The 11605-nt window shown below is 45.6% G+C and overlaps 2 protein-coding genes across 2 annotated transcripts in view; both read left to right on the forward strand.

Moving 5' to 3' along the window:
• Nucleotides 1-7667, forward strand: part of KMT2A (lysine (K)-specific methyltransferase 2A) — a 97809-nt gene extending 90142 nt beyond the window's left edge. Inside the window, exons 36-40 of the mRNA XM_011965003.1 lie at nt 449-623; nt 788-895; nt 1630-1713; nt 2116-2245; nt 2727-7667. Coding sequence (XP_011820393.1) covers nt 449-623; nt 788-895; nt 1630-1713; nt 2116-2245; nt 2727-3002 — 773 coding nt within the window. The 3' untranslated portion in view covers nt 3003-7667. The remainder of the gene's footprint in view (nt 1-448; nt 624-787; nt 896-1629; nt 1714-2115; nt 2246-2726) is intronic.
• Nucleotides 7668-8271: 604 nt separating this feature from the next.
• TTC36 (tetratricopeptide repeat domain 36) lies at nt 8272-10804 on the forward strand. Its single transcript, XM_011965004.1, has 3 exons — nt 8272-8445; nt 9419-9607; nt 10719-10804. The coding sequence occupies exons 1-3, from the start codon at nt 8328-8330 to the stop codon at nt 10802-10804; spliced, it is 393 nt and encodes a 130-aa protein (XP_011820394.1). The 5' UTR covers nt 8272-8327.
• The last annotated feature ends 801 nt before the right edge of the window (nt 10805-11605 follow it).

The following is an 11605-nucleotide window of genomic DNA, read 5'->3' on the forward strand; positions in this document are numbered from 1 at the left end:
CTGCCCGCCTCGGACTCCCCAAGTGCTGGGATTACAGGCATGAGCTACCGCACCCAGCGTTACATCAATTCTTTAAGCCTGTTTGCTCACCTGAAAATGAAGCTAGTAATTCCTGCCTTGTGTGGTCATTATGAGCATTAAATGAAATAACACGTCTATATAGCATTAGCATATAGCATTTCTGTGTAATACAGCACATACAAAATAGTCCGTAGTTTGGTGACATGCTTTTTTCACTTAACCGTCTATCACGAACATTTTCCATATTAATAGATCTGTATCAGCATCATTTTAACGGCTATCTGATGCTAATTTCGAGGTAATATGTACTATAATTCACCCTGGAGTAACCTCTGGCAGAGCGACTGTAGCATAGGCATTTCTGTAGGACTGTGCTGTTTCCTGTTGACTGCACTCCTCACTGCCCTAGTGCTTCTGATTCTTCTAGGTGTTAATGGTTTGAGGATGCTGGGGATTCTCCATGATGCAGTTGTGTTCCTCATTGAGCAGCTGTCTGGTGCCAAGCACTGTCGAAATTACAAATTCCGTTTCCACAAGCCAGAGGAGGCCAATGAACCCCCCTTGAACCCTCATGGCTCAGCCAGGGCTGAAGTCCACCTCAGGCAAGTTCCCTTCTTTTCTGTCAGCAGTTTTGGATCTCGATTTTCTTATCTCATGACACAGTCGTCTTCCCACATACCCTTTGAGATTTCCAGTGTTAATGCCATCGTCCTTTACTGCTTTATTAAAGCATTTCTGTAAATACTTTTTCATCTTTTGGCCCCAGGAAGTCAGCATTTGACATGTTTAACTTCCTGGCTTCTAAACATCGTCAGCCTCCTGAATACAACCCCAATGATGAAGAAGAGGAGGAGGTACAGCTGAAGTCAGCTCGGTAAGTCTTGAGTGGGGTGCAGTCATTAGAAACTGCTTTCCCTCTCCTCCAGCTGGTCAGGGCACTGTGTAGGAATGTGTTTGCATCAGAATTTCCTGGATAAGATTTAAGAAGACTGAAATCCATTTGTGTTGAAGTAGCAGTAGGTGCCTGGTAAGGAGTGAGGAATATAAGGTACAGAGGAGAAATTCAAAGAACTGTAAGATGCATATTTTCTTTAATGACGGTATACTCTGTCAGCTTTGGTTGTACCACCATAGTCGTCATGGTCAGAAAGTACTATATATACTAAAAATGGGGCCCATTGGCCAGGCGTGGTGGCTCATGCCTGTAATTCCAGCACTTCGGAAGGCTGAGGCGGACAGATCACAAGGTTAGGAGTTCAAGACCAGCCTGACCAACATAGTGAAACCCCGTCTCTACTGAAAATACAAAAATTAGCCCGGCATGGTGGCGTGCGCCTGTAGTCCCAGCTACTCAGCAGGCTGAGGCAAGAGAATCGCTTGAACCCAGGAGGCGGAGGTTACAGTGAGCTGAGGTCGCGCCACTGGACTCCAGTCTCGGTGACAAAGCGAAACTCCCATCTCAAAAAAAAATGAGGTTCATTTTATAAGGCACTTATTCAGTTTGGCATTGAACAGAGAGTGTACTAATTTTCTCTAGGAACCTTCAGTTCAAGACTCAAAACATTATTTCCTGAAGAAAATTCATTAATAGTATGTCTTATCTCTTAGGAGGGCAACTAGCATGGATCTGCCAATGCCCATGCGTTTCCGGCACTTAAAAAAGACTTCTAAGGAGGCAGTTGGTGTCTACAGGTATGGCTAAAATTCTAGAAAGAACTATAGAAAACGAATGCAGTTTTTCAAAATCAGAGTAGACCAAATGCTGAAGTGACCTTCCTCAGTAAGTGAGGATTTTACGGATACTGTTTATTGACCCTCGTATCCTGGGAACCTGCACCTGCTTGTGTTGAACAAGGACTTTAACATAATAAGCATTAAAACATTGCTGCTTCCAGTGGGTTGCAGAATGGAAATACCTTTTATCTTTGGCCATTTGTTAGAACAATATACACACATCAAGGGTCCAAATTTTTATTTTCTCAAGTATATGTCCCTCCTGAGAAAGTAACAGACCAGGAGAACTTATTCATGTATTCATGCACTTAACCTTACTTGCAAAATTTGTGTCTGACCTCTTTTCCATCTTTGTCCTAGGTCTCCCATCCATGGCCGGGGTCTTTTCTGTAAGAGAAACATTGATGCAGGTGAGATGGTAATTGAGTATGCCGGCAACGTCATCCGCTCCATCCAGACTGACAAGCGGGAAAAGTATTACGACAGCAAGGTAAGTCTCCCACTTGCACTCACCCAGTTCTTTTGTTTTGCTGTAGAAAGGGACCAGTATGATCCCTGGATCCCAAAAGAAATAGTGTATGTTATCAATTCAAAGATGTTAATTTAAAAAAAAAAAAAACTGAAATTCGTGAGGGGCCCAGTAAAAATACAGAATCCACTCTGAGGATTAGCATAGAAAGTTACTCTTAGAGGTCTGTCTGAGTGGCTCCTGGTATCAGAAGCAAATAGCTATTCAAGTTTTAGGTTTCTGTTTCCCGCAGAGACATTAGAAGCCTCTAGACTAGTGGCCTGTAATCTAGGAACTCCTCATGGAAGCATCTTGAAAGATAGGTACTGGGAGAAATCTGGGAATTTTACTAGAAGAAACTTTATCAGCAGCTGTAGGTAATATCAAGAGAAGATTGGGAAATGTTCTTAAACCTGAGTTTATAAGAAATGACAAGTTATTCTCCTTTCTTCTGCATGTACAGGGCATTGGTTGCTATATGTTCCGAATTGATGACTCAGAGGTAGTGGATGCCACCATGCATGGAAATGCTGCACGCTTCATCAATCACTCATGTGAGCCCAACTGCTATTCTCGGGTCATCAATATTGATGGGCAGAAGCACATCGTCATCTTTGCCATGCGTAAGATCTACCGAGGAGAGGAACTCACTTATGACTATAAGTTCCCCATTGAGGATGCCAGCAACAAGCTGCCCTGCAACTGTGGCGCCAAGAAATGCCGGAAGTTCCTAAACTGAAGCTGCTCTTCTCCCCCAGTGTTGGAGTGCAAGGACGTGGGGCCATCCAAAGCAACGCTGAAGGCCTTTTCCAGCAGCTGGGAGCTCCTGGATTGAGTGGGCACAGCTGAGGGGCCTCTGTGATGGCTGAGCTCTCTTATGTCCTATACTTACATGTGATCATAGTCCCGGAGAGAGAGTTGAGGTCTCGAAGAAAGATCTATGATCGGCTTTCTCCTGGGGCCCCTCCGATTGTTTACCGTTAGAGAGTGGGAATGGGGTCCCTAGCAGACTTGCCTGGAAGGAGCCTGTTATAGAGGGTTGGTTATGTTGGGAGATTGGGCCTGAATATCTCACAGAAATAAGTTGCCATCCTCAAGTTGGCCCTTTCCCAAGCACTGTAAGTGAGTGGGTCAGGCAAGGCCCCAAATGGAGGGTTGGTTGGATTCCTGACAGTTTGCCAGCCAGGCCCCACCTACGGCGTCTGTGGAACAAACAGAGGTCTGGTGGTTTTCCCTACTATCCTCCCACTCGAGAGTTCATTTCTGGTTGGGAGACAGGATTCTTAGCACCTCTGGTGTCAAAAGGCTGTCATGGGGTTGTGCCAATTAATTACCAAACATTGAGCCTGTAGGCTTTGAGTGGGAGTGTTGTCCCCAGGAGCCTTATCTCAGCCAATTACCTTTCTTGACAGTAGGAGCGGCTTCCCTCTCCCATTCCCTCTCTTCACTTCCTTTTCTTCCTTTCCCCTGTCTTCATCCCACTGCTTTCCCATGCTTCTTTCTGGGTTGTAGGGGAGACTGACTGCCTGCTCAAGGACACTCCCTGCTGGGCATAGGATGTGCCTGCAAAAAGTTCCCTGAGCCTGTAAGCACTCCAGGTGGGGAAGTGGACAGGAGCCATTGGTCATAACCAGACAGAATTTGGAAAAGTTTTCATAAAGCTCCATGGAGAGTTTTAAAGAAACATAAGTAGCATGATTTTTTAGGAGATGAAAAAGATTATTTAAATAGGATTTAAATCATGCGACAACCAGAGTATCACAGCCAGGATGACCCCTGGGTCCCATTCCTAAGACATGGTTACTTTATTTTCCCCTTGTTAAGACATAGGAAGACTTAATTTTTAAATGGTCAGTGTCCAGTTGAAGGCAGAACACTAATCAGATTTCAAGGCCCACAACTTGGGGACTAGACCACCTTACATTGAGGGAACTCTGCCACCTGCGTGCAACCCATGGCTAAAGTAAATTCAATGACACTACTGCCCTGATTACTCCTTAGGATGTGGTCAAAACAGCATCAAATGTTTCTTCTCTTCCTTTCCCCAAGACAGTGTCCTGAACCTGTTAAATTAAGTCATTGGATTTTACTCTGTTCTGTTTACAGTTGACTATTTAAGGTTTTATAAATGTAAATATATTTTGTATATTTTTCTATGAGAAGCACTTCATAGGGAGAAGCACTTATGACAAGGCTATTTTTTAAACCGCGGTATTATCCTAATTTAAAAGAAGATCGGTTTTTAATAATTTTTTATTTTCATAGGATGAAGTTAGAGAAAATATTCAGCTGTACACACAAAGTCTGGTTTTTCCTGCCCAACTTCCCCCTGGAAGGTGTACTTTTTGTTGTTTAATGTGTAGCTTGTTTGTGCCCTGTTGACATAAATGTTTCCTGGGTTTGCTCTTCGACAATAAATGGAGAAGGAAGGTCACCCAACTCCATTGGGCCACTCCCCTCCTTCCCCTATTGAAGCTCCTCAAAAGGCTACAGTAATATCTTGATACAACAGTTTCTCTTCTTTCCCGCCTCTCTCCTTTCCGGCGCAACTTCCAGAGTGGTGAGAGATGGCAATCTTTTACATTTCCCTCATCTTTCTTACTTCAGAGTTAGCAAACAACAAGTTGAATGGCAACTTGACATTTTCCATCGCCATCTGCCTCACAGGCCACTCTTTCCTTTCCCTCTGCCCACCAAGGCCTCGTATCTGCAGAGAACCCATTGATCACCTTGTGCCCTCTTTTGGGGCAGCCCGTTGAAACTGAAGCACAGTCTGACCACTCACGATAAAGCAGATTTTTCTCTGCCTCTGCCACAAGGTTTCAGAGTAGTGTAGTCCAAGTAGAGGGTGGGGCACCCTTTTCTCGCCGCAAGAAGCCCATTCCTATGGAAGTCTAGCAAAGCAATACGACTCAGCCCAGCACTCTCTGCCCCAGGACTCATGGCTCTGCTGTGCCTTCCATCCTGGGCTCCCTTCTCTCCCGTGACCTTAAGAACTTTGTCTGGTGGCTTTGCTGGAACATTGTCACTGTTTTCACTGTCATGCAGGGAGCCCAGCACTGTGGCCAGGATGGCAGAGACTTCCTTGTCATCATGGAGAAGTGCCAGCAGGGGACTGGGGAAAGCACTCTACCCAGACCTCACCTCCCTTCCTCCTTTCGCCCATGAACAAGATGCAGTGGCCCTAGGGGTTCCACTAGTGTCTGCTTTCCTTTATTATTGCACTGTGTGAGGTTTTTTTGTAAATCCTTGTATTCCTATTTTTTTTAAAGAAAAAAAAAACTTAAGCTGCATTTGTTACTGAAATGATTAATGCACTGATGGGTCCTGAATTCACCTTGAGAAAGACCCAAAGGCCAGTCAGGGGGTGGGGGGAACTCAGCTAAATAGACCTAGTTACTGCCCTGCTAGGCCATGCTGTACTGTGAGCCCCCTCCTCACTCTCTACCAACCATAAACCCTGAGGACAGGGGAGGAGCCCACAGCTTCCTTCTCCTGCCAGCTGCAGATGGTTTGCCTTGCCTTTCCACCCCCTAATTGTCAACCACAAAAATGAGAAATTCCTCTTCTAGCTCAGCCTTGAGTCCATTGCCAAATTTTCAGCACACCTGCCAGCAACTTGGGGGATAAGCGAAGGTTTCCCTGCAAGAGGGAAAGGCGGCAAAAATGGCATAGCTATCTCCAAAACACATCTGAGTTCATTTCAAAAGTGACCAAGGGAATCTCCGCACAAAAGTGCAGATTGAGGAACTGTGGTGGGTCATTCCCAAGAATCCCCCAGGGGGCATCCCAAATCCCTAAGGAGTAACAGCTGCAAACCTGGTCAGTTCTCAGTGAGAGCCAGCTCACTTATAGCTTTGCTGCTAGAACCTGTTGTGGCTGCATTTCCTGGTGGCCAGTGACAACTGTGTAACCAGAATAGCTGCATGGCGCTGACCCTTTGGCCGGAACTTGGTCTCTTGGCTCCCTCCTTGGCCACCCACCACCTCTCGCACAGCCCCTCTGTTTTTAGACCAATAATAAGAATTAAGGGGGAAGCCCTGGCAGCTATACGTTTTCAACCAGACTCCTTTGCCGGAACCCAGCCCGCCACCCTGCTCGCCTCTGTCAAACACCGTCCAATACAGAGAGCACCATGTAAAACCCTTGATTTAAAAAAAAAAAAAAAAAAAAAAAAGGAAAAAAAAATACAACACACACACAAAAATAAAAAAAAATCTTCTAATGAATGTATCTTTCTAAAGGACTGACGTTCAATCAAATATCTGAAAATACTAAAGGTCAAAACCTTGTCAGATGTTAACTTTTTAAGTTTGGTTTGGGATTTTTTTTTTTTTTAAATAGAAATCAAGTTGTTTTTGTTTTTAAGGAAAAGCGGGTCATTGCAAAGGGCTGGGTGTAATTTTATGTTTCATTTCCTTCATTTTAAAGCAATACAAGGTTATTGAGCAGATGGTTCTGTGCCGAATCATGAATGCTGGTCAAGTCACACACTCTGGAAACTTGCAACTTTTTGTTTGTTTTGGTTTTCAAATAAATATAAATATGATATATATAGGAACTAATATAGTAATGCACCATGTAACAAAGCCTAGTTCAGTCCATGGCTTTTAATTCTCTTAACACTATAGATAAGGATTGTGTTACAGTTGCTAGTAGCGGCAGGAAGATGTCAGGCTCACTTTCCTCTGATTCCCGCAACGGGGGGAACCTCTAACCATAAAGGAATGGTAGAATAGTCCATTCCTCGGATTAGAGAAAAATGCAGACATGGTGTCACCTGGATTTTTTTCTGCCCATGAATGTTGCCAGTCAGTACCTGTCCTCCTTGTTTCTCTATTTTTGGTTATGAATGTTGGGGTTACCACCTGCATTTAGGGGAAAATTGTGTTCTGTGCTTTCCTGGTATCTTGTTCCGAGGTACTCTAGTTCTGTCTTTCAACCAAGAAAATAGAATTGTGGTGTTTCTTTTATTGAACTTTTAACAGTCTCTTTAGTAAATACAGGTAGTTGAATAATTGTTTCAAGAGCTCAACAGATGACAAGCTTCTTTTCTAGAAATAAGACATTTTTTGACAACTTTATCATGTATAACAGATCTGTTTTTTTTTTTTTCCTTGTGTTCTTCCAAGCTTCTGGTTAGAGAAAAAGAGAAAAAAAAAAAAAAAAAGGAAAATGTGTCTAAAGTCCATCAGTGTTAACTCCCTGTGACAGGGATGAAGGAAAATACTTTAATAGTTCAAAAAATAATAATGCTGAAAGCTCTCTACGAAAGACTGAATGTAAAAGTAAAAAGTGTACATAGTTGTAAAAAAAAGGAGTTTTTAAACATGTTTATTTTCTATGCACTTTTTTTTATTTAAGTGATAGTTTAATTAATAAACATGTCAAGTTTATTGCTGCACATGGTTAAGCTTCCTTTTGGCTTTGGTTGGAGAGGGTGGAGAAAAGGGGGAGGGGCATGGCCTGTGACCTGGTCACAAAGTACCTTCCACAGTCTTAAGGTGGCATCACTAAATCATTCCCTGTCGCCCACCTTCAGGTCCGCTCCACACTGGCTCTCTTGACTGTATTTTCTTCCTTTATTCATCAGTGATGTACGTTCAGGACCTAATTAATTGTGGATATGAGGCAGGGTCAAGAGGACAAAGGAACAGGGTCTTTACCTTCTACATAGCTCCCCTGTTTTATCCAAGGAGGTCAAGTAGTGATTTTTATCTATTTTCTCCTCAACTGTGAATATAATAAACAAAGCATTTCAGGGAGAAGCTGGAGAGCACCTTCTCTTAGCTGCACTCCACCTTAAGGCTGAAGCTGGATTTGTTTACTGTTTCTCCTGGGGGCAGAGGCAGTAGAGAAGTAACCAAATAGTCTGCCAAGCCAGGGCCAACCCTCCAGGCCACAGGTTGAGCAAATGCTAAGGGCCAAGGACAGGGAGAGACTCCTCATGAAGGGGTGGTCCTCATCCTTTCAGATCAACTTCCTGCTGGAGGCTCCACCCTCACCACGTCCCTCCCTCTTCTCTCATCCGGAGTCACCTTTTGGGATTTTGGAGTTGGGCACCATGGGGACTCCAAATGATCGGGCAGTGCTGCAGGCCATCTTCAACCCTGACACCCCATTTGGAGACATTTTTGGACTGGACCTCGGAGAGGAAGCAGAAAAGGAAGAACGAAAAGAAGGTGGGCATTTGATCTGAAGTGTAGCTCTGCACATAGGCTGGCCTGCTGGCCTCCCGAGGTGGCAGAGGTAGTGGTCTTATAAGGCCCCTTGTTCCATGATTATGATTGAGATTGGAATCAGAGAGGTTGGCTGCTCCTTAGTGCACTGATGGGGGTTTGGTAAGAGACGTCCTGCCAAGAGGAGTAAGCCGGGGTTTGTCTCTCAATCCATCAGCTCTCAGGCCTCTGAACTTACACTTAATTGATTGTATGATCCAAACTTAACTGTCAGGTGATGTTAAACTCTCATATTTTTGTCATAACAGAGAATACCACCACCAGAACGGAAGACTGAAGTAAGGCAGGGCATGGTTGCTCAGTTGAGTGGTTCCAATATAGCAAGCACAACTAGTATCCGTTAAACACTGTCACAAGCCAAGCTCCAAGCTAACTCTTCTGCAGTGAGTGTGTTCACTGGCTTTTCCATTAGTCCCTAATGAAGAAGTTTTTGATATCCTTTGTTTCTGAGGATTAAAGCCTACACCTTACTAACTCAGGCCGAAATGCTAAGGGATACATAAGAAGTGATGTTCATGATCTGGGAATGTCATGGTGGCCTTTGCATAAAAGGCAGTGTAGTAGAGTAAAATGCAGACAGGAGCCAGAATGACCTGGGTTCAAATCCAAGCTCTGCAATGTATGGCCTGTGTGACCTGGAGCAAGTGCTTTAACAGATTGAGGAGTTTGGGCTTCATTCTCTTGGCAATGGGGAACCAACCAAAGCCCCTTTCCAGGTCCCTTGGAACTCAGGCAATGCTAACTCCCAGCCTTAGTGACCTCATCTCCCCCTACCCCGAACACTGCAGCTGACCCCTGCTGTGACCCATTCCCAGTCAGCTCTGTCTCAGATCTCAGAATTCCAAAGCCTGAGGTGGCTTTTTCTTCTTGCTACCAACTGCACACCTGGCCCCTCCTGGCTCCTTCCCTGGCCCAGATGAAGTTTTCCCTCAAGCACAGCTGGAACAGTCCAAGGCCCTGGAGCTGCAGGGGGTGATGGCAGCAGAGGCTGGGGACCTCAGCACAGCCCTGGAGAGGTTTGGCCAAGCCATCTGCCTGCTGCCTGAGAGGGCTTCAGCCTACAACAACCGTGCCCAGGCCCGGCGACTCCAAGGAGATGTGGCAGGTAAGGGGAGATGCCCTGTATCCTCTGCAAAAGGGCCCACGGGAGGGCACAGACCAGAAATGAAGTGGCTGTGGGGCTGGGGTGGCCTTGCTAAACCCCTCTGGAGCCTGCCTTCTTACCTATAAGGTAGGAGATGTATTGGGGCCCTGCTAATATCATGGGGCTAATGTGAAATTCAGAAAAGACTGCATTCCATTAAGGAACAGTTAATGAGAGCCTACAATGTGGCAGTAGGTTGGTGCTGAGGACACTGAGATAAAGGGTATATGAATCGCCAACATTCATAGAGCAGTCACTATGTACCAGGCATTAATCACTTTACATATAAACTAGTAAATCAATCCTCACAACAACCCTAAAAAGTAGGTACCATTGTCATCCCCAGTTTATAGATGAAGAAACTGAAGCATGGAGAGGCTAAGTAACTTGCCCACTATCATACAGTCAGGTAGCAGCAGAGCTGAGATGTGAACCAGGTGGTAGGGCTCCAGAGTGTGTGCTCTTAATCGCCACATGATACTGCTCCTCAGAACGCTCCCACTCCAGGGGGCAGAACAGACACATAATTCTGAGACCAGCAAAACAAGTTTGAGAAGGGTCAGCGTGGGACCTGTTCCTGAAGGGCGAGTTTTAAAGGATGAGTTAGTTGGTGAGTGGAGAAGGTAGTCTGTAGAGGTCCAAAAAGCAGGCACAAGTACAGAGAGCTTCAGGTCTTCAGGCTGGGTGGAGCAGGGAGTGGAGGAGGGATGGAGAGCTGAGCCTGGAGCCGTGGGCAAGGGCCTGATGAACAGCTTGGGAGTATTAGGCTGAGACTGCACTGTCTTGAAAACATGGGGGATCACTCAAGGATTTTAACAGGAGAGTGACTGGATCAAACTCCTGCTGCATTCAGGTTATTCTAATTAAGTGGAGACAATGGGACCACACTGGGGACCAAAGATGAGGCTAATGTGAAGGTATAAACCACGGAAACCTAGTACTACTTGACTGTTAGGAGCAGTGGTGACGCAGGTGCTCCCAGAACCAGCAATGCCAGGCTAGGGAGTTTTGAGCCCACTCCAAGAACAATGGGAACCTCCCAAGGGCCCCTTTCCAGGGTTATCTGCCCCAGATCGCTGGAGACAGCCTGCAGACGACAACCCCAGGGAGATGCAGAGGTGCTTCCAACTAGAGATTCCTCCAGACCAGCTCCTCTGAGGGAAACCAAGGAGTACTGCAATCTGAGCGCTTCTCCGGAGGCTCGGGTTCTTTAGGAGACTAGAGAACATGAGTGAATTGAAGCCGAGTCCGAAAGAAGCCAGCCTGATGGACTTAAGAAGGTGGCTGGCTGCCTGAGGTTCTGAGTTCAGAGTTCTGAGGCCCAACCCAAGTATTTTACAAGAATAATAAAAATAAAAACGATGCAGGCCAGCTCTGGCTCCAGGACCAAGGAAATTAGATACATGGAGATAACCAAAGAATAACGAAAGGCAACCAGTCCAGGATATAGGGGAGAGAGAATGTGTTCTAAAGCAAGCAATGGAAAAGAGAAAAGGGCCCTCAAAAGGAAAACAATGAGAAACTGTCTTGATTGTACTTGTAAGAAATGACTGTGCAGTTAATACTATTTTTTTGAACCCTGACATTCAGAGTCAGTCACCTGGCCCACAGTGGATGCTTAATAACAGGTGTGGAATAAATTGGCTGCTACTTGCCCGGGCAGTGGGCCAGACTCATAAACATAGTGACCATTCAGAATCCCGCAACGTTCATGTTTTCGTATATTAGCGGTGGAAAATAACAGGAACAAGGCGAGACCTGGACTTCAGTCCCAGCTCTGCCACTAAGTGGCTTGGCTGTACAGCCCTGGGCCAGTCCTCTCAACTCTTCCACAGGCTTCGTCTGTGTAATGGGGATAACGATCCCTACCTCTAGCAGGTGCGAGGCGGGTTGTAAATGGCCACGCCCGGGAGCCGCGAGGACCACGGTGATCCGCGCGGCAGCAGGCGGGCTGGGGCT

The sequence above is a fragment of the Mandrillus leucophaeus genome, unplaced genomic scaffold, assembly GCF_000951045.1.
Source record: "Mandrillus leucophaeus isolate KB7577 unplaced genomic scaffold, Mleu.le_1.0 Scaffold71, whole genome shotgun sequence".
Classification (NCBI taxonomy): domain Eukaryota; kingdom Metazoa; phylum Chordata; class Mammalia; order Primates; family Cercopithecidae; genus Mandrillus; species Mandrillus leucophaeus.

What these genes read in the sequence shown, in the direction of transcription:
- TTC36 (XM_011965004.1), top strand. Translation starts at nt 8,328, where the DNA reads ATGGGGACTCCAAATGATCGGGCAGTGCTGCAGGCCATCTTCAACCCT. An exon ending in AAAGGAAGAACGAAAAGAAG is followed by an intron (nt 8,446 to 9,418) that starts GTGGGCATTTGA and finishes TCCCTGGCCCAG; the next exon opens with ATGAAGTTTTCCCTCAAGCA. An exon ending in ACTCCAAGGAGATGTGGCAG is followed by an intron (nt 9,608 to 10,718) that starts GTAAGGGGAGAT and finishes TATCTGCCCCAG; the next exon opens with ATCGCTGGAGACAGCCTGCA.